Source organism: Quercus suber, unplaced genomic scaffold, assembly GCF_002906115.3.
Source record: "Quercus suber isolate HL8 unplaced genomic scaffold, Cork oak 2.0 scaffold_365, whole genome shotgun sequence".
Classification (NCBI taxonomy): domain Eukaryota; kingdom Viridiplantae; phylum Streptophyta; class Magnoliopsida; order Fagales; family Fagaceae; genus Quercus; species Quercus suber.
The window spans coordinates 83,849-110,955 of NW_027069817.1; the positions used below are offsets into that span (position 1 = coordinate 83,849).

General features: G+C 31.7%; 1 protein-coding gene across 1 annotated transcript; it reads left to right on the top strand.

Moving 5' to 3' along the window:
- The first annotated feature begins 15,266 nt into the window (after positions 1-15,266).
- LOC112033465 (uncharacterized) lies at positions 15,267-15,966 on the top strand. Its single transcript, XM_024066234.2, has 2 exons — positions 15,267-15,401; positions 15,739-15,966. Exons 1-2 carry the CDS (start codon positions 15,267-15,269, stop codon positions 15,964-15,966), a joined length of 363 nt encoding a protein of 120 aa, XP_023922002.1.
- Positions 15,967-27,107: the final 11,141 nt, after the last annotated feature.

Consider the following 27,107-nt stretch of genomic DNA (forward strand, 5'->3'; position numbering starts at 1 on the left):
CTTTTTTGCTAAGAAATTATTTTCTTATTTGCTAAAAATCAGTTAAAATATAAATGTATCTAAAAAAATGAATCTTGAAAAAGTTCTACATAAATAAATCAACTAAAATGAAAGGAATGTCTTAACCCCATAGTTGATTTTATAGCGAAATTAAGTAACTTTCTAATTAAATTAACCAATTGTGTAATATCAATTAGCATGTGTTAATAATTAATATTAAGGATTAGCGATCACAAGTAATGCTATAGCCAAAACTATTTTACAATATTTTTATAAACTGTTGATGTGACCAATTTCTCATTGGTTTTTATATAAGCCCACCATTAGCATTATTTTTTTTTTATTTACCAATAATCACTCACTACATCAGCAACTTGTAAAATTTGTTGTAAAAAAATTTGTATCTCTAGCATTACTCTAACAATCACATATGTAAAGCAATAATAATAAAGAAACATAAATGAATATATATGTGTGTGTGTGTGTTTGGAGCAAAAGTTGAAAGGATAAATAAGTACAAGGGATATTTTATCAAGACAATCCACTAGAATTAGAGAAGTTTTATAATATAATAAAATATATAACCTTTATACCTAACTTCTAGAATGTCTAAACTCTGGAATAGATGGATGTCTTCGTGAATGACACTCTTGTTCATGACTAAACCCCTTACTGACTCTAAGAATCTCTTAAAGATTTGCTACACCAAAGTGACACAGTGAATCTGTGGAGTCAACTTCTTAATCAAGCAATACGCATTAGGAGCAGTGACGGCTCTACATGCAAGCCAAGGTCGTCACAGGACCATCCTAGTTGCAAAAAAAGAGACCGTATGTATATACCTACCCAAAAAATTATATGCTAAACTAGCATATTATGAGCAGCCTAATAAAAATATTGAACACCCTAACTTGAGAATTACAAAATCTTGGGTTCAACAAAATAAGAGTAATGTTACATTCACAATATTTTTACAATAATTTCACAACAAATCTAACATGGTAAGTTGTTACTAAATTTGAGCCCAATACTGATATTATTATTTTACCTATCAATAATAGCTTTTTGCATAAGATTTATTGTAAAAATACTGTGAACGTAGCATTACTCCAAAATTAATTATGTCCCCAAACATAATCCTTAATGCCTTCAAAAAAATGCTTAAATAACAACAATAAATATTAGCCCAAATAACAACAAACATAAACCAAACAAAACAAGAACAAACAACAAGTGAACAAATTATTCAACAACAAGCCTATTGTAAAATAAAAAGATAAAAATTGTCAATCATTTAAATTTGTAGCTCATTCAACCTATTCAATAAAAATAATCTCTAATTTCATTTTTCCTTAAAAATTTGTATCAAGAAAAATATTTTGGTTGTACGTTTTTCTTGATAGTGACAACAGTTATACTTTTTTTGGCTTTGTAGTCACAATAATTTTGCTCTCCTTAGCTACTTGACTCGAGGTTGTAGCAAATATTTGAATTATCATCTTTTTTTATTAAATTTTGTATAATTTAAATTTCTTAGTAACTACCCTAAAAAAAATTTCTAAAACTGATTAGAAATATAACTTTCAAACTCATGAGTACACAAGATGGGGCTTGGCTTTTCTCTCTGCATAGCCCAAGGTTTCTGCCTCTTAAAGCCTCCCAAAAATTGTGTTTATGAGGACTATATCCTAGACTTATGTAGGGTTTAAAATAAAACACCAAAACCTAATTGGAAAAAGTTTCACATAAAACAGGTTTCCCGAGCGAGTCTTGATCAATCGCGAGTCAATGAGAGTCAATCAAAATTTAGTGCATCTTAGAGTCAACATTCTTGTAGAAGATTACGCCATCTAAAAATTAATTGACCATGGGATGAAATATATATATATATATATATATTGTTGTGTTACTAATGCAGAAGATTACGCCATCTAAAAATTAATTGACCATGGGATGAAAAAAAAAATATATATATTATATATATATATATTGTTGTGTTACTAATGCAGAAGATTACGCCATCTAAAAATTAATTGACCATGGGATGAAAAAAAAAATATATATATATATATATATTGCTGTGTTACTAATGCAGAAGATTACGCCATCTAAAAATTATTAATTGACCATGGGATGAAAAATTTTCTCCAAGAGAGATGTATTTTGAAGTTTGGTCCTACAGGATATGGACCCTGGCTATTTGCAAAAGCAGGTCCCCTAACTGGTTTGAATTCTTTGAAGCTGAAATTCTAGAAGCAGAAAAAGAAGACAAAGTGATGTGAAAGAGAGGCAAGAAAGAACGTGGGTAAAACTAGAAGCAGAAGGATATGTCCTACCATCATGATTTGACCACTTTGGCTTATAGAGGTTGGTTTTGACATAACATCATGATTAATGAGGAAAACGGAAAGAGGCGTGAGGAAGAGTCAAACATGGTAGAAGTTTAGTTTGGAAACCAAAAAACTTGTAAGTAAACATCAACTAAAGTCTTGCTAGGTAGTTTCTTATACAAATGAAAAGTTTTTAAAAGTTTTGTTTTTATTAACCAAGCATCCTTGTTAAACAAGAAACACCCCCATAAACTATTCAGATGTAAACAATGCAAATGAGAAAGAATTGAATCCTAGGCCTTTGCCCATCGCAATCCTGAGTAGTCCATTGGATGACTTTCAAAAATTCATCAGAAAACAAAGAGCCCATCTCTAGACTTAATGTTGTTGAAGACTTTTTAGAAAGAACAGATTGCAAAGAAGATTATGAATAGAAAAGTGCAGTTTCCTCAATTTTTTGAAGTGATTGATGATGAATAGTGAAAGAAAAATAATGATAAGTTGATATAAAAGTAATTGTTTATCAATCATAATATATCACTTTAGTAAACTGTATTAAAAGTTGTGTCAATACAAAGAATCATTTGTTGTTAAGCCCCTTTGGAGTTGTAACATGGACACTAACACTGACGTTTTAATTTCATATTACTAGGAGTGAAAATTTATTATAAAAAAAAAAAAAAAAAAACGTCCATATTAATAGCATCTCAATTCTTAATCTTGCTAATAATTTGAACAGTTGGACCTTACTTGTAACACAAATGGGCCTATCTTCATCTCTTCCAATCTTGGCAAATTAAAAACAGGACATTGTAATTAAACCCAGCCCAGACCAGCCCAGTTGGTTGGAACAGAAATCCAATGACCCAGCGTTGGTTACTTGGTTAGGTAGGCTCAGTTGACACTTCCTTGATATTTCCTTCATTGTTGTCTAATTCAATTACAACATTTTTTTTTTTTTAAGAAACAAACATACAAAAAGGAAAGTGAAATTCTAACACAAATTAGTTAAAATTGTGGTAACTTTTAAGTGAGGTTAAGACAAATTTTACTACAATACAAACAACACACTATCGTAAACAATATTGAACAATTACAACATTTTTAATATTCAAAAATTTGGGGTAGAAAGCTATCTTATGAGAAATGAACCAGCAGCCACAACATTAAATAAAGCTGAATCTGCTATGAAGTGCCTCAAATTGAACCTAAAAACACCACCTGAAGGTGGCAGCACCAATACTTTAAAAGGAAAGTTTCACATATTAACTTCAAACCAATTTTTTAGGAGGAGCAGTTCATGATTGAGAATGTCTATAGTGCTGGACTATTGGGTTGAGGTACTAGCTTTGCCAGTTGATAATCATTGTACTATGCTGAAAAGGATCACAACTAATTTTACAGTCATTTTCACAATTATCCTATGTCGTAGACCATAATTAACTAACAATTATTTTCACATTAACCTACTTTTTTTTTTTTACTGATTACAGTCCAAGTACATTACATAATGGTAAAAATGGGTGTGAAATTGTTTGTGGTCCTATACTTTTTTTTTCAAAACTTTGGCTAGTGTATACCAGCTATCGGGCCCAAATTCTCAAAAGCTTGAGTTCTGTGCTTTCCAAATAGACCAGCAAATGCAAGCTAAAGTGGAGGACAAAGAACTGCTACAAATTAACCCTGGAACACCTGGTCAGACACTTTTCTTTAATAACAAATTGAAGTGGAGATCTATACCATATCAATCTGGTCCAAGGGCATAACAACACAACACCATACGCTCGACAGTTCTTGGTTCCTATTTGCAAATGTGACGGAAAGGATCTTTTCTAGTTTCTTCTTGTAATGATTTGATTCAGACAAGTACTGCATTTTGGCATGAAGTCCAAAGAAAAAAGTTTCATTTTTTGTGCGACTTAAAATTAACTTTTCAAAGAGCTGGCCAACAAAATATACAAAGCTTTCAAAACTCTAATGAAGGATTTATTATTTCGGAATAATGCTACAACAACAAAACTCACAACTTTGTCACAATTTGCTTATGTGGCAAGTTATGAGTAACAAGAATAAGAGTGGTGATTTATGTGGTTCTACAACTTCTTCACTCACAACACACGTGAATAAATTATGACAAAATTATGACACTAACATTATTCATTATTTCGGGACAAAGTTTAGTGAATAGGTTACAAGATACTGACACATTCAATTGTGGACATCGTGTCGCGTTCAGTGTACTGGACACAATCACAAGAGGTTCCCATAAGTGAGATCCACCCCATGTGAAAGGATTCTTATCATACCACCTCAGGAGTGGTATAGGATGAACTACTTCTACCTTAAACTGGTCTATGATGTTTGACTAGGTTGCATTGATTAAACCACTCCTAATCGTGTACGGATGAACTTCACATTGTATGAGTCCATACAATGAATCTTCACCCATTCCATAGCTAATTAATTGGGTTGCTGAACTACGCTATAATGGCGTGCTGGTTACAAAATTGTCACAGTTTACTCATTATCCCGACATTTTGAAATGAGCTCAATAAGGTTTTCTCTTAGTGAGCATTGATTGGTATGTTTAGACTCTAGAGTAGGGATGGTGGCAAGAATCCACACCTGTTTTGTCATTTTTCAGCACTTTCCACAAGCAATAGATTTTGAGTTATGAGGAATTATCACCCTCCAAACTCCAATTATGCTCCAGATTCTGTGTCGTAGATTCATAGCCAGTGTAACATTCATTGATCCAGGAGACAAGTAGTAGGTCGAAAGCATTTTTAGTTTTTAACAAATTGATGGCCCATGGCCCACGAGTCTGAATGGTCTAGGCAAATTGCTGTTGCAGCTGAAATAAGGTCAAAAATATGATTTGCTGGATTGAATTGAGATTCAGTGTAATACCTGGTATTGCATTGCACATAATTAATGCAATTGTAATTGTTGAAACTGTCAATCAAAAATAATAATAATAATAATTGTTGAAATTGAGAGCTTAAAAAAACAACTTTCAATTTCAATCATTAAATTAAAAATATTAAAAAGAAGTAAAAAAGTTAAAGTTATAAAATTAAAAATGTAACAAAAAATTGTGAGAGAAAAGTGGGTAATAGTATCAGGTGCAATGCCCTATTCTACCTTATCTCAATCCCAATGTATTATAAACCAATAAACCAAAATGGATTTCAGCAATGATAAAGTTTGACTATAAATTTAGTTGTAGTCAATGACTACAAGTTGGACTGCATTTTTTTATGTTATTAACATGTATGTCAAATTTCGTGCTAATTGGATGTTATTTACTATTCGATTTACAAACTTATTTTTCATTTACAATTTTTTATTACAAAAATTTGGAATTTAAACATTTAGTTGATGACATAGTTATTGATCTTTGATCTTCTTTAAATTTTGCAAGCATGAAACATATAAGAAAAAAAATGTAATTCCACATTGAATTTCTCCAAAATTCATCTCTAATGAAAAGATATTAAGTGAAGTTATAGTACAACCAAGTTTGTTACTAAACCTTATCCTTTTAGCAATAATGTCATGACTCTTATAGCTCAACTAGATGGCATTTCTAAGTGTTTCTAAGGGAGACATTTAGGGCCCTACCTTCTGTTTTAATTTTATAGGATTATATAAAAAAAAAATAACAATTGTCCAAAAATAGATAACACTAACTTAGGTGCAGCATATTAATTCCCTAATAACCTCTAGTTGCATTAAAATTAATTTTCTTTAGAAAGACATTTGAAAAAAAAATAAATAAAAATAAAAAAATTGCCCTTGAAAAAGATTATATTATTTGTATTTTATTTGGCCAATGCAACTAAACATTTGAATTTAATTAGGAATCTAATATACTACACTTAAAATAATGTATCTGATTACATACAAAGATCCTTGTAGCTCAATGACCTTAATATCCATCACACACATGCACGCAGAGAGAGAGAGAGAGAGAGAGAGAGAGAGAGAGAGAGAGAGAGAGAGAGAGAGAGAGGTGAGTTTCTGTTAAAATTTTGGCTAGCCAATTGCTAATTTTTTTAGTGGACTATATTTTATATTTTTCTTTTTTTTTTTCTTTTTTTTTTTCACTTTTAACAATCATTGGCTGGAATAAGGCATTATTGCAATATCACAAGGATTATCATTTGGTGTGCTAAATCAATTTTTATTTTAGTGCACCAAAAATTTACTTTTTCTATTTTAACACAATATTTAACAATATATCTTACACAGTAGATTCTATTTTAACATATAACATATTAAAATAACCTAAAATAACTCTTATGGTAAAAAGCACCGTTTTAAAAATTGAACTAGATCGGCCAGTTGAATCGATTCAACTAAAGACCAATCTAGTAAAAATTGACAATTGAATCGTGAAAACCACTGGTTTAACTAGGAACCAAATATATTTTTGGTTCTTTGACAGTTACAATTTTGGGGGGGGGGGGGGATAAACTTCAATCTTTATTGAAAGAGGAAAAGACTAACAAAGACAGCCATCTTCCATACAAACCTCCAAGAGAGTTTCAAGTAGGTTGTGGTGATGAAAGCAAAAAGACATACAAAAAATTCATCCTAGCTGCTTTGTGAGCAACATGGTTACAAAGCCTAATAGTCCAACAAAAGGAACAAGAAACAAAAGAATCTTTCAAACTTAAAATATTACAAATCACATTACTAATAGTCTATTTAGGAGTGCATTTAGAAGAGGAGAACGGGCCAAAGCAGGTTTTAGTGTCACCCTCGAAGTTAATATGACTACAATTTAATAATCATTACGATTTTTAAAGGCAAAATTACAATGTTGATCTCTTAATTTTATCATGTATTCGCAGTTGTTCTCTCAAGTTTGAAATGAGCACAATTAGGGGCCGTTTGGATTTGGGTGCTTTCGGGCCTGTTTGGTTTAGACACAACTCAGTTTTCATTACTCAATACTCATAATTCATAACTCTAACTCATAACCCAAACCCCACTATCACTCAAAAACTCCAAAATTGTTGTTTGGTTACAAAACTTAGTCACATATCTCAACTTTTAAGTCCTCTTTTTGCCAAAATGGTGGAACCCACGCCATTGACACTACACAGGGGTTATGGTTGCTATCCATCACCACCATCAATGGAAAATTTAGAACCCACCACTGTCAACACCACCAACGGCCACAAAACAAAACAAAAAAAATCCAACCATCAGCTACACTCACAAAAAGAAAAAATTTCCAATCATCAATACCACCACTAACCACACAAACCAACCTCCATCATAGCCCAAGCTTCAATCCATAACTACAAACATAGAAAACCCAAACACACTAACACAAAATCTTCAGATTGATGATCCAAAATTGCCAACCCAAACCAAGGAATCCTTAGATCGAAGACTAAAATTATGAAAATGAGGAGTGGGTTTTTGTTTCTGGTATATATTTATGCGTGGATGAACATGGTGAGTGGGTCTAAAGAAGAAAGAAAGAAAGACGAAACTAGGAAGAAGAGGGGGAAAAAAAACCATGTTGGTGGTGGAGTGGGTTTAATGAAGAAAGAAAGAAAAAGAAAGAATGAAGAAGAAGAAGAAGAAAAGGGCCGTTGGTGGTGGAGTGGGTATGAAGAAGAAAGAAAGAAAGACAAAGAAAAAGTAGTAGGACACTATTTCTTAATAGTGACAAGTCAAGAGAATAGGTCCCACAAGTTTGATTTTTTTACCATTTTGCCACTATCACTCATAATCCATAATCTGAAAACACCAAAATTGTGTTTTCAAATTCCATTATCCAAATTCAAAATTTTGAGTTTTTAAGTTATGGAAATAAACATCCAAAACCAAGCCAAACACTGCATCATTTGTGGGACCCACGAGTTTTGGATGATGGATCATGAAAACTGAGCGATATCACTTAGTTTTTGGACTATCCAAACAAGCTCTTCATCACTCATCACTGATTTTTCATCACTCATCACTCAAAACTAGTGGGTCCCACGAAGCAAACACTTGTTTGGATTTGTTCTGAGTTTTTGTTTTCATTACTCAATTCTCACTAAATTGAGTGATAAGTTATGAAAACTGGAAACAAGTTTTAGGTATTTTTGAGTTATTGAAACTGAGTAACGATGGCACGATTGTAAATTTTGACACACTATGGACCCCACAGTCAGTGTTGTCCCAACACCCACATAAAATCACCAACAACTTTATTTCCAAAGCCTCATACCATATACTCTTCTTCACTTCATTACCCATCCACTGTTTCTTCATCTCTTTAATCTCCACGAACTATAATCCATACGGACCATACCCACCACTCCCTCCCACTCCGGTCTAGGACTCCAGCGACTTGAGAAGACATCAACAGCTATATCTAGCTGATCCGTAGCCTTAGCAAGAGAGAGCCGCTTCCCTCATCACTGCCAATCTCCTTCATCCGACGGTGGGCAAGCTGAACAAGGGTCAAGTAGGAGCACGGGTCAAGTACAGCAGGTGGTGAAGCATGAACTATGGTCTCCCAATATACCCAATGTCCTTAATAAACTTAGAAATCAAAATGAACAAGAGTAGAACTCTAGAAACAAAAAAGTACCTAAACATGTCAATGGGTCCCACATAAAGGTGAGTATTTTGAGTTATGAGAATGAAAAAACTAGTGTCAAACATGCTAGGGATGTAACTTGGGAATTTTTAAGTGATAAGTGATGAGTTATAGAGTAACGAGTAATGAGTGATGAGTGTGCATTTTTTTTCACCCAAACAGCCCCATAGTCTCTCAAGTTTTAAAATTGAGTTATATTAGTTCTTTTACAAATTATCGTTAGCAGTATTATTTACATAGATAACGGAACAATGACTTGACTTTTTTTTAATGATGTAGCATTTTTTTATATTAAAAATCACAAAATAATTTCTCTAGCATGTGCAAGTATAAGAGTTACTCAGCAGATAAAAAAAAATAAAAATAAAAAAAAAAAGGAGAAAGTTGAAGATACAAAAAACCCCTCTCAAGATTCTCTGTTTATTTATTCCTAGCAAAAACCCAAAAGAATCCACCTCACTCTGCCTAACCTACCTACTTCTTTTCTCTCATATTTGTCCTTTTTCACATATCTCTCTTTCTCTCTCTCTTTAAAAATATAAAGCTTTTTTTTAGGGACTTAAAAATATGGGTTGTGTTAACGAGCCCGTTAACAACTTGTTTGCAACTTTTTGTCATTTTTGACAATTTTTTAGCAGTTTTTTTTTTATCCTTTTTGACAATTCTTTTAGAAACTTTTTTTCCTTTTTATTAAGTGGGACCTATGTACAGAAATCTTAACAAGTGCTACACGGTGCTTGTTAACATTTCTCTAAAATTATAAAGGTTGAATTGGACATATAACAAGTCAACAAAAGTCATCTCATCATAAACAAAGTCATTCCATTCCATTGGTATTCGAAGATGGAGGAGGTGAGCGCAGGGGCAAGGATGATGCTAGAACTTTGAGTTAGGAGGGCAGTTTTACGGTTGGTTGTGTGCAGTGATTTCAACATCTAATTCTAATACTTAGCTGCTGAGATTTTTTTTTTTTTTTTTTTTTTGGCTTGTATATTTTGTTTTAGATTTTAGATCTATAATTTTTTTTATGGTCACTAAAATGAGGAAAATATTAGAACTGAAATTTTTTATTTATAAATTACTTATGTAATATGTGGTTACTAATAAGTAAAAAATAATGTAAATGGTGTGCTCATATACGAACCAATAAGAATTTACTACAAAAAAAGTTTGTAAAAATATTATAAAAAAATTTGTAAGTATAGCATTACTCTTAAAAGAATCATTGATATTGTTAAAGAGAAATAAAATGTAATTTTATAAAACAAAATTGCTAAAATTAATATACACATATATATAATAATAATAATAATATATTTTAAAAAAAAATTTAGGTCCACCGGTCCAAGGGTAGCTCCGCCCCTAGCAGGGAGTCATTCCATCTCATACTAGACAAAGTCATTCCATCTCTTGATAAACAACAAAGTCAACATCAACAATAACAGCAACAACACCGTCCTTCTTGTTGCTCCCTTGGAATCTCCCTCTCTTGCCGGCACTCTCGCCCAGTTCCTCAAGCTTTTCACTACCTGTCTGTTTAAATAAACTCTCTCTCTCTCTCTCTAGAGTTTGATGGCTTCCCTTATTAATTGCAATTGGTACCGGGTTGTTAATCAAATTGCCTTAATTTATTTTGTAATTTTTTAATAAAAAATGTCACATAATTAAAAAAAAGTCAAATCATTGTTCTGTTAGCCACATAAGTAACATCATTAACATCAGTCAATAAAAAGACTAATAAAACTCGGTCTTAAAATTTGAGAGACCAATTACACACATAAACTAAATTTGAGGGACTAATATTATAGTTTCACCATTTAAAAAAAAAAAAAAAAGTCAAATCATTGTTCCTTTAGCCACGTAAGTAATACCATTAACGACAGTCAATAAAAAGACTAATAAAACTCGGTCTTAAAATTTGAAAGACCAATTACACACATAAACTAAATTTGAGGGACTAATATTATAGTTTTACCATTTTTTTTTATATATACAAGATATAATTCTACTCTAACCTACTCTAAGTGTATATATGTGTGAAGCTCCCTCTTGGAAACTTGAATTCCGGCTCTTACTCCCACACTCTACAAGCACTTATACTTATAAAGTGATCATCACACCAAAAATGTGTGGTAATAATTTCATCATTTTTAAAATCATAGTCAAAGGTAATAATAATAAATCTAGTTAATAGACGTTCTTAATCATTTATTTTAAGAAAATTTTTATGGAAAATTAAAAAGAATATCAAAACAATTAGTTATTTTCACATTTTTCTATAAAAAAATTTATTATTACATTTGTAAAATCTTAATAATAAGAATGAGTTTAGATACTATTTATTTTGCTAAAATTAAAAAATTATTATTAAAAATATTGTAGATAAATGTAAAAATTAGTTAAAATAATATAATGAGACCCATAAATAATGCAAAAAAAAAATACAATAGACTTCATAAATAATATTAAAAATAAAAGTAAAAATAAAATAAATAGTAAAATAATTTTAATTTTTTATTCTTTTACGTACGGACACTAAAAAAGTTTTACCAAAATACGGTAATAGATGTTAGGCCGAAGACGATTTCGTAAAGTACCGGCCGATATCGCTGGAATATTCTGTTCCGGTATCTTAACAGGTACCGAAGCAAGGCTTAATTGTACCGCCCCAAATACCAGGGTGTACCAGCTCGATTCGGCTGTTCCGGCGGATTTCGAAACTTTTCGGTGATATTTGCATTTCCGGCTAGTACAAATTTAAATGGGTTTTTAAAATTTTAAAAAAAAAACTTTATACTTACAGCAACCATTGGCCATCATTGAAGCATCAGCGTGCCAGATCATCGACAAAATCATCTTCTTCTTCACTTTAGCCACTTAGATCTTCTTTTGAGCCACTGATCTCCCTTCGTCTGCTTCGCTTGTTTTCTTTCTCTACACAATTCACAAGTTTTGAACGTTTTAAATTTTACATTGATGTTGCACTTGTACTAGTCAAGCTGTGGTGCTGTACCCACATTCACCTCATTTTCTCTTGGTTTCTCCGACAAATGCTTTAGTAGGCTTTTATTTTATTTGCTTTTTCCAAAGCACACGTGACTCCTTGGTCCTTATCTCTTCTCTTTAATGCTTATTATGCTTTTCTTTTTTTCTTTCTTTCTTTTTGGTTATTGCTAAGATGGGCAAGTGTCAACTCTTAGTGGCATTTAGTTTTAATTTACTCTATTTAATAAAATACATGGGTCATAGATGGAAATTTAACTATTTTTAAAATGTATTAACAAATTCTATAAGTCCTAAACAACGTAAAAGGGATAGGCTTTAAGAAAATTATTATTATTATTATTATAAATGGCGGTAAATCTAAAACAGTGCTGATAGTATCAAAATATTTCATTCTAATAATTAAATTAAAATGACATCCGGTATTACTCTATTAATTAGATTATAATAAAATACGGTAATAGATGTTTGCGTGTTTTAGCTCACCTTGATCAGTACATTCGTACATTATACTTGACACTAAGTTGTACTTGTACACAGCAGCAGTTGTATAAAGTATATGCATGTACCTTGAAACAGTAGCTGTACTTGTATAGTCACAGCCAAAAAAAAAAAAGGGTTGTACTGAGTATAAAGGTTGATTTTCAGTGCCTAGATTTGTGGCTATTTACATTGACAGTGATCAGACGTGGTTGATAGGCATCAGTATGTGGAGAAGTTAGACACTGACACTCCCATTCCCGGACCCCTCCAAGCTTTGGCTCGTTGTGGCGACAACCTCTGCTTCTAGATCTTGTGGATTTGAATGATGAAGACCTACACCAACTCTTCCAATTTCAAACAATTTGTTCACTTCTTCACTTTCGTGCCATTTTCGAGTTGTCGTTGCCAAACCCTTTAGTGAAGTCCAGTGGTAAAGCCACATTGACACATTGTGGCCAGACTCTGTGGTTCCCCATGGGGTATTTTTTGAGTCATCTCTCACCGCGCGAGAGCGACTAGACACTACAGACCCTTAAAATTTTAGAAATCTCTTTATCATGAATTCCACAAGGATTTATCATATCATATTTTATTTTTCAAAATACAATAATCAAAGAAAACATTAATCCTGATGGGTTTTTTTTGAGCTATCAGATTGAACCATTTAACTCTTTGTATCCTATTCTTCTGCATCTACTTTAACATATTTAACATGATATATATTATAGCTAATATTCAAACATACATATATACATTGATAAGATAAAAAACCAAAAATATTAGATAGGAAATAATTGGTGAATGCAAATATAAAGGATGTGCACGCATGGCATAAACAATAACTCTACAAGCACAATTGAGTACACCTATAATTGTCGTGCATGAATCTTCCCGACCACTTAGAAACTTACTCATAGGCAAAAATAACCCTTCTATGAGTATGATTCCATCCTTGGGGCATATACCAAGATACCGTGCATCAAACATTATCGACTTTCTCTCACATCACCATTTATTGTATGTTACTAATCATCAATCGCATTAAATAAAATTAAACTTGTTCCATCTGCTTGTAGATTTTTGGGACTTCAGTTCTGTAGCATATGTGTCCCTCAGCTGGAATTAGGGGGAAAATCAACTAAACAAACCTATCATATGAGTTCAGGAGGAATTCTAGCAATTTCACTCCTTCCATATAACTCCAACACACAAGTATGCACACTAGAATTAGTGTTACTATACATTTTTTTTATTTTTTGTGAATAGATTGTGGGGGAGAGAAAGTGGAGCTTAAAGTTACTTTGCACTAGTTGATCTTGGACGTATTCAAGCCTTTCACTTCTTCTTCTTCTTTTTCTTTTTCTCTTTTTAAGTAGGATATTAGTATGTCTACACAAGTCCATTTGCGCATGGTTCTTGTCCAAATACTTTCCTCCTTTCGATCTACCCACTCACAAGAATGACATACATTTAGATTTGTAAAAAAAAAAATCAAAATCAAAATTTCACTATGAAATAGCTAGTCTTTGCCGCTTTAAAAATAAACAAAGAAGATCCAAGTATGAAAGGAAAGCATACTAGAAGCATCCAAGATTTTACAAGTTTTGGAATAGAAGTAGAAGAAAAATGGAAAATCTTAAACATGAATTCCTTTCATTTGCTCCTACTAACCAAAAGAATAATTCTAGGAACACATACAATTACACCCAATTTCATAACCTATTAACTTATGAGATTGTGACTAATTGACATGACACTTTTCTAACACTATTGATTATATGGCCCATTACTTTTCATTATTCAATCTTGGTACAAGCTAACAAATTGTGGAATTGATGCTAAATGCATGCATTGAATGGTGACTAGAATTCAATTTATTTCATATTTCAAATCTATTTTTAACATTATAAATCCACACTAAACTAAGATGTGAATTTGAGCATAAAATAAGAAACAAAAACAAAAACGGAACTGAAGAGGATCTTTGTCCATGGACACCTAGGTGCTTGCTTATGTGGAAAGCTTCATGTTGTGTGCAGTCAACAAACACATTTTCTCTACAAAATTGAGACATTGTTATGTGTATTGTTTGGCTGGGGCTAATACATGTGGATAATTTTTCTGGAATACACTGAATTCCAAAGTGTTGTTATCGGTAGAATTCCATGGCAGAGCCTAGCCGACATGTTGATTGTCTCATAGAGACATCATTGCTTGTTTCCTATATTATATATGTTTAATGAGTTTGTGGATTTGATTAACACTTTATGTTGTAAAGCTGTCCACACTGGAATCCAATTCTCTAGTTACACAAAGCGACAAAAAAGATAACTATTTCTTTTCACCATATCAAATCAAGAAGCAAACAAAAACAGAATCCCTCTAGGGTTCTTCAATTATAAGTCTAAAATTCTCTTTTTATCCAAATTTCAGTGGAGCAAAGCTAGGTTCTAATGAAGGATTTGAAATTAGATTTCTAGAAAAAAGGTAGATTACTATAGGTGTGATCTAACATATAGCCATTTTTGGTATAGGCAAAATGCTGGCAGTATTCCTAGAAAAGAATTTGCAGGCCAATAAGTGATTTCAAGTCATGGATGAAAAGAAAAGATGGAGACATCCTTGCCATACTTCACATGATTACTGTTCTGTAGGAGCACTCAAGTGCTTCTCCACTATACCCAACAATACATTTAAATTACAAAGAGTAAAATAAATAAATAAATAAAATCAAAAGGAAAGAAAATAAAGAAAGGAGGCCCCCTCTCCATGTCTTTATATTTGGACACATGCATGAACTAGGTTAAAGTGTAAAACTAAGAGAAAACTCTAGCTAGGAGATGGAGAACTCTAACGGGTGCTCAAGAAAATCAAAGGATGTTTCTCTTCAAGAGCTTAGAGATAGGCTTGCTGAGTTTGCTGAAGTACGAGGATGGGATCAATATCACAGTCCTAGAAATCTCCTTCTAGCACTAGTAAGCACCTAGTATATATCTAAACCAAGTTCGAATTATCATTATCCAATGCAATGATACACTAAATAACCATTTCAATTCATTTTTTCTTATACAATCTCTCTCCCCCCTCCCTCCCTCTTCTTTTTCCTTTTTTCATCGTTTTGATGAACAATAAGTTTTTAAATTGGTTTCACGTGACAAGTTATTATTAGTAATACGATAAAATTAGTGTATGTGGTTGTATCATGTAAAAATAATGTTTGTATTAACCACAATTTGATCACCTCAAGAACATTTGAAAAAATTTGTGTATGTAAGATTGTTGTTTGATGAATATTTGGATTGGTTAGTGCAGGTGGGAGAGGTGGGAGAGCTATCAGAGATATTTCAGTGGAAGGGAGAGGTTGCAAAAGGACTACCCAACTGGAGTTCTGATGATAAGGAGCATTTAGAAGAGGAGATCTCAGACGTTCTGCTCTATCTAGTACGTCTTGCTGATGTTTGTGGGCTAGATCTTGGACAAGCTGCTCTAACAAAAATAGTCAAGAATGCTAAGAAGTACCCTGTTGTGAATCACAACTAGGAGCTTTCCTTCTGGCCTTTTCATATACTATATGTGCTTAGGTTTATTGCACTTCCTTTATGTTTTTCTCTCTTCCCTTCTAAGTATTAGAAGTTTAGAACTATGAGGTGTCTAATGTGTGGGAGAAAACAGTGCAACTAATTTATCCAGCATGTTGGGAGTGAATCTCTACTTGAATATCTTTGTTGTACTCTCTCCTAGCTTGTCGAGCTACGAGTTTTGTTGTTCGGTTAGGATTATGATATTATCCGGTGAAATTATTCAGTGCACTTAGCCAGTGTATTATGCCTTCCTCTTGCGTATAGATTGACCCTACTTATGGGTCTACATATGAGACACATTACTATTTAAGATGGAAGGATAATATATCAGATGTATGAAATAATTTCTCTACTTTGTGGTTTGGCTTAATGACCTAAAATCTTATCAACTTGTCAGATGTCAATACCAAGTGGTGAGAACCTAGGTTCGAATTTCTTTCTCCCCACTTATTATATAGGGGAAAAAAAGAGAAATAGCGATTTTTGTCATTTAGTTCATGACTTATGTCGAACATTTTTCAAGATTCAATGATATTAATAAGTAGAATTTGGATACGCTCTTAGTTGGTGGTAAATTGCTAAAAACATCTAGATGATTCCCACAAAATTTCTCATTTGTCAAAAAAAAAAAAAAATGATATACATATCTATGAAGAATATAAAAGTTCAATTGTTAATAATTATCAGTATTAACCTCATTTAATGAATAGAGAAAAGAGAGAAGCAAAATTGAATTAAGGCTTTGTTTGTTTTGGCATAAAACCTTTTCTATTGGAAACATTCTAAAAATACTTAATTATTTTCTATGTTTTGGTTGTATTCTTGAAAGTGTTCTAAAAAATATTTTCCAACTTTTAGTTCGTACAAAAAATCACAAATTTTCCTTTATTTGTGTAGATATTAAATAACAACTTTTAATTCATCATCTTAAAACATTAATATAGATCAACAAAATTTAACTTAAAAATAAGCTAAATAAAAATAAAACTATTGAAAATTGTACAAATAAGCACAATGAAAGTGAAACCCGATAAATTACTAAAAAAATTAATAAAAACTATCAATGAAGCTTAATAAAAGTAAAAGAAAAAAAAATTGGTTTTTGGAGTGTTTCAATTATATTTTGAGATCTTGAAGGTATTTGAGTCATTTTGGAAGTTTCAATGTTATTTTAGTCATTTTGGAAGTTTTGAAAGTATTTTGATCATTCTGGAGATTTAGGAAGAGGGGGAGTTATCTATTTAAGAGTTCTTAGGTATTTTGGTTATTTAATTTAGAGATTTTCGGGAGTATTTATTCATTTTAAAGGTTTTTAGGGGTATTTTTGGAGTTTTTGATGGTATTTGGATCATTCTGGAGATTTTAGGGTATTATGTCATTTTGGTGCCTTTTAGGGAGTATTTTGGTCATTTAAAATGTTTTGTAGTATTTCTGTCATTTAAGAGGTTTTTAAGGGCATTTTGGTCATTTTGAAGTGTCTTTCTATTATTTTGAAGGTTATTGTGGTATTTTAGTCATTTTGGAGATTTTGAGAGTATTTTTGTCATTTTGAAAGTTATTAGGCAATTTTTCTATTTTGTAGGTTTTAGGGGTTTTATTCTCTTAGGGTGTATTTGGATGGATTTGGAGGGGAGTGGAGTAAGAGAAAAGGGATAAGGTTGGGGTGTTTTATTTACCCTATTTGAATGTCTTTTAAAGGGAAGAGAAAAGGGCATGGGGGATTTTATTTACTCATCCAAATCCATTATGAATTCTTTGTGCAAGATAGAAATACGATTGTTTTAGATTAGGGTTTGGTGTGTTGATTTGAGATGAAATTTTTTTTTATTGCTGCATCTTTATTTTTCCATGTAAATAGTGAAATCTACGCAACTCTATGAATGTAATTATATTGTCTAACCATGTAAATATTATATTTTGTGATTGTTTTCTTTGGCACATATTTTTCTCTATTTTTGCATCTCATAGATCTGAGAATTTCATGTATATTTTCTTCAATCCTCCCCTTTCATTCTCCCTTATACCCTCTACTCCCTTCAAAGACATGCCTTTCAGGGCATTTATACTTTCTTGTACAGTTAGAAGGTAGCTAGCTAGTGTTAAAAGCCTTGTAGTTTAAATGGTACTTTCTAGTGTTTTCAAGTGACGTTTAGAGTTTAAATTCCCTCTCTCCCATATATCAAATTATATAAAGAATTTGGTTAACGGGTGTCCTTAGAGTATTTGTTAATGGACCATTTAAAAAAAATTAATACCACTTTCATGGGAAAATATAAAAAGCTATGAAAAAAAAAATTAGTTACTTCTTTTCTTTTTCTATAAAATGTTTCTAAAAATAATTTCTAAACCTATACCCTTAGTGCATCCATTAACTTTTCCCTTACATAAATAATTATATCTTTTTAGGTGCCTTGGAGCTAGCATATCCGCATGCGAACTTATCAATCTGGATCTTCCTGCCATGGTAATGTCTGGTAATCCATTTCTCCTTATCATTGAATCCCTACCGTTTATGGTTGTTGATGTCTTTATCCTCCCAATCATCATCATTCATAACCATCATCAAGTTACAATGATTCGAAATGGAACATCATAATAATTGTTAAAGGGTTGTTGATTAATGTTAATGGCCTTTCCTTATCTACATGGTCATTGACTAAGTTTAATTGTAATCGTTTAAACTGGCCACTAATCACTAGATACGGTTTTGAAGTTGTAATGGCCCAAAGCGCATTTGAAATTATGAAGATAATAATTATCCAAAAAGTGTGTTTGGTGGGGATGATTTACTTTGGAGATCTTGCCGGAACTCATCATTTGAAACTGGGAAATATATATGGGAATGTTCCTAATAATGGTTTGGCATACCACAAAGAATGATCAGGTTTCATTTGTTCAATTTTGTAAAACTTAGATTCAGCAGTTCATAATTATATATCATCATAATCGCCATTAGCCTTCATTGTCGTCATTAATATCATCATAATCCCCATTGTAATGTCATCCTAAAATCATTATTACCCCGCAATTAGCGATAATCACAACTTCATTGAACATTCTCTATTCTATTTTAACTTTCGGAAAATGTTAACAGATTCCCTCTTAACATCTTTTTATATTTTTCATAAAAATGATACAAAAAATTTCTTAAAATTATCTTTTGATAAATACTCTAAGAACACATATTAATAGACCCTTTTAACTTGAACATTTTCTATTAAAAAAAAAAAAAAAACAAACAAACAAACAAACAAACTTATACCTTGGAACTTTAGTCTGTGCTGATGTCGGCATTAGCAATGATATGATAGGTAATCCGTAGTTAGCAATGATATGATAGGTAATCCGTAGTTAACTTTGCATAAGGAAAAATGAAACGTTTGCCAATGAAATGAAGAAAGTTTAGGAAAAAGCCAATATAATGGCATTGGTCTACTTGACTAGCTTTCCATCATTAGAGTAGCTAGGAAAAAAAACAAAGAAAATAAAGACAAGGAAAAACAAACATGTTATTTAAAAAAAAAAAAAAAATGCAGAAAGGTCGGTTGCCAAACATTAGGCACTTCTTCATAAAAAAATACAAAGAATGATATAGAAACTTAGATATTGACTCTATTCTTGCTTTATCTTGGCTAACTTCTTCTTTTTTTCTTTTTTCTTTTTTTGATGGGATTGGCTAACTTCTTTTGGTGTGATAGAGCCATTTTTTGGCACCTCTTATTTTTTATTGCAGGCCCTTATTGGAGTCTGATTGGACCGCCCATCTACATCACGTCTTCTAAAAGGCTAACGAAGTGGAGATGGCCTGACTAAGAGCAAGTGTATAGACTAAAAGAATATAATCACCGCCCAATTTTTGTATTATCCAATTATATATGGAATCTTACCATATGGTCCCTTTTGTAACTAGCCATCTATCTGATACGGCTCTAGGATAGCTATACTTGCTCTTATTATATATAAATAAACCCTTCTTTTCACACACAAAAAAAAAAAAAATTAAAAACAAAGAATAAAATAGATGTATCAAAGAAAATAATGACAAGAAAACAAACATGTTATTTTTGAAAATTGCAGAAATATCGGATTCTTCTTCATAAAAGTGCACAGAATAAAATCTCAAAGAGTGGACGGATAAGGAGAGTTTTCATTGTGAGAGGATAACATGAAGTCAACATAAGGAGAGAATCGGATTCTAAAATGATATATTTATGTTTAAAGCCCAAATTCCAGGCCCAGGAGGAGTCCATAAACAACAACAGCCCATTGCTCCACTAGAATACTTTTTCTCACTCCGACAATGATTAGAGAGAAAGTCACAATAGTCACAAACCCAATGTCCACTTCATCCCTAATGAGGCCTCCAGCCCCTGCTTGTCCTGGGCTATCTTGGGGAACTGAGTTAATAAAAGGCTTTGTTGTTGCTAAAACAAAACTAGTTGTCCTGTGTTTGAGAAAATATTCTACATTCCTTCTCATTTTATTTCAATAACTCTATATTTGTTTCGCTGAAAAATTTTCTATAAAAATAATTTTTCACATTTTTTGTTGTTTGGTAGCACAAAAAAAAAAAAATTTGTTCAACGGAAAACTATTTTTAGTCAAAGGAAAATCCTAATAAAAATAAGGCTTATTTTCTATAGGTTATTTCAATAATTTGTTTTTGGAAAACAATCTCTCTCTCACACATTGCATACTTGCATCTCCTATAAATATTATTTTCATCTGTAGCTACGGGAAACAAAAAATTTTGGTGCTCTCTCTCTCTCTCTCTCTCCCCTTTACTTTTTCTCTCCTCACACCCTCATCATCACTAGCTCTTGTCTCTCTTCTTCTCATAAATCTCTCTCTCTCTCTATCTCTCTCTCTCTCTCTCTCCATAAGATATTTTTCTAAAAAATGCGTTTTGAAAAATAAATCATTTTCCAAAAAATGTTAATTCTGAAACAAACTGAGCATAAGTCTAATGCCACAACAAGTTTCACAAATCACAAATCACAAGTTTCACAAATCACAATATTAACCAGTTAGTAATGTTACACTAAGGCTACCGCTTTTAAAATATATATGTAAAGTAAATTGAATTTTTTGTGTGTTAATTCTTAGTATAGTTGATTTTATTTTATTTCTGAAAACCAATTATTTCAGCTGTTGACAAGAGGTGATTGATGATCTTGTCAAATGGGCCTTCAGATTTCTTGGGTCATTCTGCCGAAAGCTAATTCCGAGTTATATGTGATCAAAGTTCCAGCTTTTCGGATTTTTGTTTCCTCTCTCTCTGTCTCTCTTTCTCTCTCTCTCTCAATGACGATGTTGGTCCTAAAGTGCCCAAAGAGTATATAAATAAAGCCCCCACTTTCTTTCTTTTTTTGGAGAAAAAATAAAGCCCCCACTTTTTTTTTAATGGTAATAAAGCCCCCACTTAATGGATGATCTTAGAACACTTGTTAATGGACCATTTTATAAAAATTTTAATGCAACTTTCTAAGGAAATATAAAAAGCTATAAAAAATTTTTATTTTTTTCTTTTTTCGTTTTCCATAAAAAGTTTTTAAAAAGTCATAAATGTATGAAAAATAGAGAATGAAACTTCTTTTTATATATAGGTATAATAGAACTTCAACATATGGTCACTCTTTCTCTTCATTATTATGTCAAGCTACCAATTGGTTTTTGGTATAGGCAGGATTTAAATACCAAATCTCTTACTCGATAACAAAAAACTTTACTTATTGAACCAAATTAAAAAAAAATACTAAAAATGCAAATTGCACCTTCTGTTTGACTAAAATTCATTATAGTCTTCTAACTTTACTTTAATTCAATTAAGTTCTCTAAATTTCAAATCTATTCAATTCAGGTCTTCTGTCTAATTTCATTTTTTAAAAATGCCATTAAAAAAAAAAATTTCTCATATAAAAAAATCCATAAAATTAATAAAAATATCTTATAGATTTTTATGTGAGATTTTTTTTTAATAAATATTTTTTATTAGTTAATTGCATACTTAATGGTAATATTTTAATAGAATTGGATAAAAGACTTAAATTGAATAAAATTGAAATTTACAAGAAGTAAAGTTAGAGCAAGGGTGCAATTTGCTTTTTTTCTTTTTTTTTTCTTTTTTTTTTTTAACTTTAATTTTATTTTATTTTGATAAACCATCTTCATTAAAGACTAAACAGAAGAGAAAAAGGTAGGACAGCCTACAAGCTTCCAAGATAGGAGGAGGCAGATTACACACTATTACAAGGGAATCCTATTTTTAAGAGCAACAATGTATTTAGCAGCAGAATGAGCTGCTGAGTTTAGAAACCTCTTAACCCAGCATAACTCACAACTAACAAAAAAATACACTTAAATTAAAAGTGTTACAAATGATAGAAGAGATAGAACAGTCAATTGGTTCTTCCTCTTTAGACAGGACATCAAAACATATTTTTACATCCCCTTCAACTATAATGTTGCACAAATTTTCAAAAATAGCAAAGTTTAATGCCCATAAAATCACAACTGCTTCAACTTGAGTAGGAGCACATAAGTCATGAATTTTAGTCCATACCTTTAATACCTCTCCAAACTCATTTCTAGCCACCACAACTGAGGAGGTAAAATCTTGTGAGATAGCAGCATCAACATTCAATTTTATATAGTTTTTAATTATATTTGAAAGTGTGTTATTTATAGTTACTATTACTAAAGTATATGGGGTCCTCTAACCCTATAGTGCTTGGTTCCAATAAATTCTTGAACATCCATAAGCCAACCAAAGAGTGACAAAGAAAGGCTTGTCCACCACATTAATATATACTTGTCTCCACACCCAATTACACCCCCTCATAGAAAATGCAATATTCTGTCTGTCAAGTGAGGGCCCAAGGCCCAAGGGGTAGAAGATCTAGAAAAGTGAGTGAGACTCAGCCAGGTGGCCAGGTCACAGGAATATGATGATTAAGAGGGCAAAACAGTAATCTAACACAAAAAATGGCATTCATGTAATTTTGTGTAGATTTGATGTCTAGTTATTTTTGAAAAGCCAGTCCACGAAGGTCCCACATTGGGATTGGACAGGTGGGCCCAGGCTGGAATTTTCGGGCCGCAATACGTAAAAAATAGAAGGAAAAATGGTACGAAGTACTACGAACTAACTATTAATATTCTTTTTTTGGTAAACAAATAACTATTAACATTCATCGTTCTGTTCCCTCGGGATTGTCTGAATTTAACAAAAGATCATAAAAATGTTGAATGTAGTGAAAATTTTTCACAATGCTTTTTCAAGGAAATCAAAGTTTTTATTTATTTATTTATTTATTTTTAATTTTAAGCTCATTAAGGAAAATTTACTCGGAAGTTGGTTTTGGAAAGCACAAAGAACTTATTTTTTGAAACCCATTTTTGAGAACTTACTTTGGAAACAATTTGTTAAACATCTTTTGAAAATAAGTTCTAAATCTCTTGAGAAATCCATCTTTGGAAATAGGGTTTGAAAAGCATTTTGAAAAGTTCTTTGTAAAACATTTTTTTAGAGAGTTCTAGCTCAAGCCTTTACACTAACTAGAAAGTTACCCACATGAGAATCTTCACATAGAACACATAAATCTTTTCTTTTCTTTTCTTTTTTTGAGCAAAACATGGAACACATAAATCTAAGTAAATAAGCATGGAAAATTAATAGAATCTATCACATATTTATCTATTATAACACACTAATTTAAAATCTATCATTTTCAAGCTATTTACACGTATCAAACATAGATATATGAACTAATCATGTACATAAATAAATATGGATAGTTTTATTTGCAAGTTGCAACTAAGCAAGCACTAGCTCAAGCATTATTTGGCTTCATACCTGCCTTCACACATACAGATAGATCAATGAATGTAAGGGCCAAAGTATTTATATGACAATAGATATAACCATAATCATCCAAGTACTAATTATCTTTTTTAAGCTCATTAAGGAAAATTTACTCGGAAGTTGGTTTTGGAAAGCACAAAGAACTTATTTTTTGAAACCCATTTTTGAGAACTTACTTTGGAAACAATTTGTTAAACATCTTTTGAAAATAAGTTCTAAATCTCTTGAGAAATCCATCTTTGGAAATAGGGTTTGAAAAGCATTTTGAAAAGTTCTTTGTAAAACATTTTTTTAGAGAGTTCTAGCTCAAGCCTTTACACTAACTAGAAAGTTACCCACATGAGAATCTTCACATAGAACACATAAATCTTTTCTTTTCTTTTCTTTTTTTGAGCAAAACATGGAACACATAAATCTAAGTAAATAAGCATGGAAAATTAATAGAATCTATCACATATTTATCTATTATAACACACTAATTTAAAATCTATCATTTTCAAGCTATTTACACGTATCAAACATAGATATATGAACTAATCATGTACATAAATAAATATGGATAGCTTTATTTGCAAGTTGCAACTAAGCAAGCACTAGCTCAAGCATTATTTGGCTTCATACCTGCCTTCACACATACAGATAGATCAATGAATGTAAGGGCCAAAGTATTTATATGACAATAGATATAACCATAATCATCCAAGTACTAATTATCTCATACCCATCAATTTCACAAGCATATCAACATGTATTCCAAGCAAATCTCACAAATACATGTCTAATCTAATGAGCAAGAGACTAATTGCATACTTTCATCATATCCAAAACCATGTAAAAAAGCTATACAAAACATCATGGAAGTGTAAATCTATAAATGCTAAAGGGGGAATGCATGTTGTTGCATATGCAAGCATGTAGCCATGTCTGGAAGCTTGTGATTTAGCAAATATAATCAAAGCATGTAATTAATGTATTGATCTAAGCATTGAATCAGGGAAATAACATATTAATCACACAAACATAAACATCTATATATGCTAATCACAATAACAAAGCACGTCCTTATTTAATTAGAAAGCATTAACCAGTTCTAGTTAATTTAACTGGTAAAGTCTCTTATGGTTAAATAAAATATTTGAGGTTTGATTACTGTCTACACCAAAAACTAATTAGTACCCTAGTCTAATGATAAAAGAAAATCATCAGAAGTGAACATTATAGGTTAAAACTATCTCTAGAGGGGGAAAAAAACTAGAAAGCATTAAAACTAATAGAGAAATAATGAGACTAAGAAGCTTACTTAAGATGGTGATTAGGAGGCTAATGGAGGCATTAATTAAGGGCTGGAATTTTTAGAGAGAGAATTTTTGGATCTAGGTCTAAGGTTAAAATTGATGAGAATTGATGGCGGAATGATGATTTATTTGAAGGGAAAATGGGCTAAGATCTTGCTCATCCCCACCATTAGCCAGGTGCATGATGGGGATGGGCAAAATCTTCAGCCCAAGTTTCCACAACCTTCCACGATATTCCAGCCAATTTTAGTCTCATTTTTCCCATTTTCAAGTCTCATCGTTGAGCACTCTTTTAAAGGCACTCTAGAACTCCAATTTTTGAGTTCTTGTTGCCATTGGAAAGGTCTTGCATCCTACTTTCCAAAGCTAATTGATTTATTCCATTTGGGGCAGTGGTTGCGGAGATATTTTAGTAGAAAATACGGTGGTTCAACATATAAATTTGCAATGATAACTTTTTGTCTATCTTATGCATTCAATACCTTCTAATTCAAAGATAATCTTGATGAGCCATTTGTTCCAAGATGTAAATAATTGATCATACTCCATGAAAGTACCATCTTTTCGGATCATCCATGGCTGAAACACAAACAGATTTTTGACAAAGATACCCTAAAAAGCCAATTTTGGACCCAAAAAATGGGTTTTGTTCAATTTGTTCTAACTTTGCGAACTTATTTTATGGCCTATCAGGCCTCCATTTTTGTCAATTGATGTGTCACTAGAAAGGTTGTGATGTCTATTTTATAAAAATATCCACTTTATAGCTCAAATTTTAAGATTTGGCAAGTTGGAGGATTTAGAAAATAGTTTCAAACACAAGTTTGTATTTGAAAGTTTCCGCTTTAATATTTTTGTAAATTCTATATTATGCATGTGGAATTTTTGCCATAAAAGCATGTCAAATCAAAGACATCATGGGACCTTTTAAACAATTCATCATTTGGGTCAATTGGTGGTTGTTTGATTATAATTTAATCAAGATTAAACTGTAATCAAGTTTATGTCACATGCAAAAATCGCTAGGTCTTTTTGGCAAAGTTTTAATATTTGAGTGATATCTTGTTTATTTTGACTCCAATCTAGGCCAGTAAGTTGTCATTTTAAAGGAAATTAATTTGATTTTTCTCATAAACACAAATTTATTCTAATGGTCAGATTTTTGGTTAAACCTTGGTCAAAGATTGATTAGAGATTGGTTAAATTTGGTCTAAATTGGTCAAATAGTTTTACATGAAAAGACAAAATTTGGAGGTTGGATGATTTTTGGGCTATATTAACTATTAATTAGCTTGGTCAAACTTTGTTAAAAGTGTAATTTTTGGCTTTTTAGTGTTTAAATTGACATTTTGGCACACAAATCGATACTAAACAAAATATGATATCAACAAGATGTACATGCAAATGCACAACGCCACTAGATTTTTCATTTTTGTGGTGAAAATAATGTGAGATTCAATAGGATTTTTGCAATTGAAATTTTGCTTGGATACCACATGACCGATAGTAATACCCTCAAACAAACTAGGAACCAACCTACCACACAACGGACCTCATTATTTTTGTGAGGTCCCATATACTTCCCAAGAATAATGAAAACTTAATTATGTTTTGGATTAAATATGGTTAGTTTCTTTGGGCAACATTGAGATTTCCAATATATTATACTTTGCTGCTAACTAACCAGAATCTTGCAAAACCCTTAAAATATTTATAAAAAAAAAAATGATTGAACCAATTGATTTTACACCAACTCCTTATCAAAACTATTAATTAGTGTGATTACACATGCACCATTGTTGATGTATACACAACACCATTGAGAGATTTGGTGGAGGACTTTCCACAAAGATTAAAAAAAAAAAAGATGATAGCAGAACAAAGCCAACTCTATCAATACAAAACTTTATAGTACACAAGATATTTATTTTTTTAGTAAAA

Coding starts and splice junctions, on each gene's coding strand:
- LOC112033465 (XM_024066234.2), top strand. CDS start 15,267: ATGGAGAACTCTAACGGGTGCTCAAGAAAATCAAAGGATGTTTCTCTT. Junction 15,402..15,738: donor GAAATCTCCTTCTAGCACTA/GTAAGCACCTAG, acceptor TGGTTAGTGCAG/GTGGGAGAGGTGGGAGAGCT.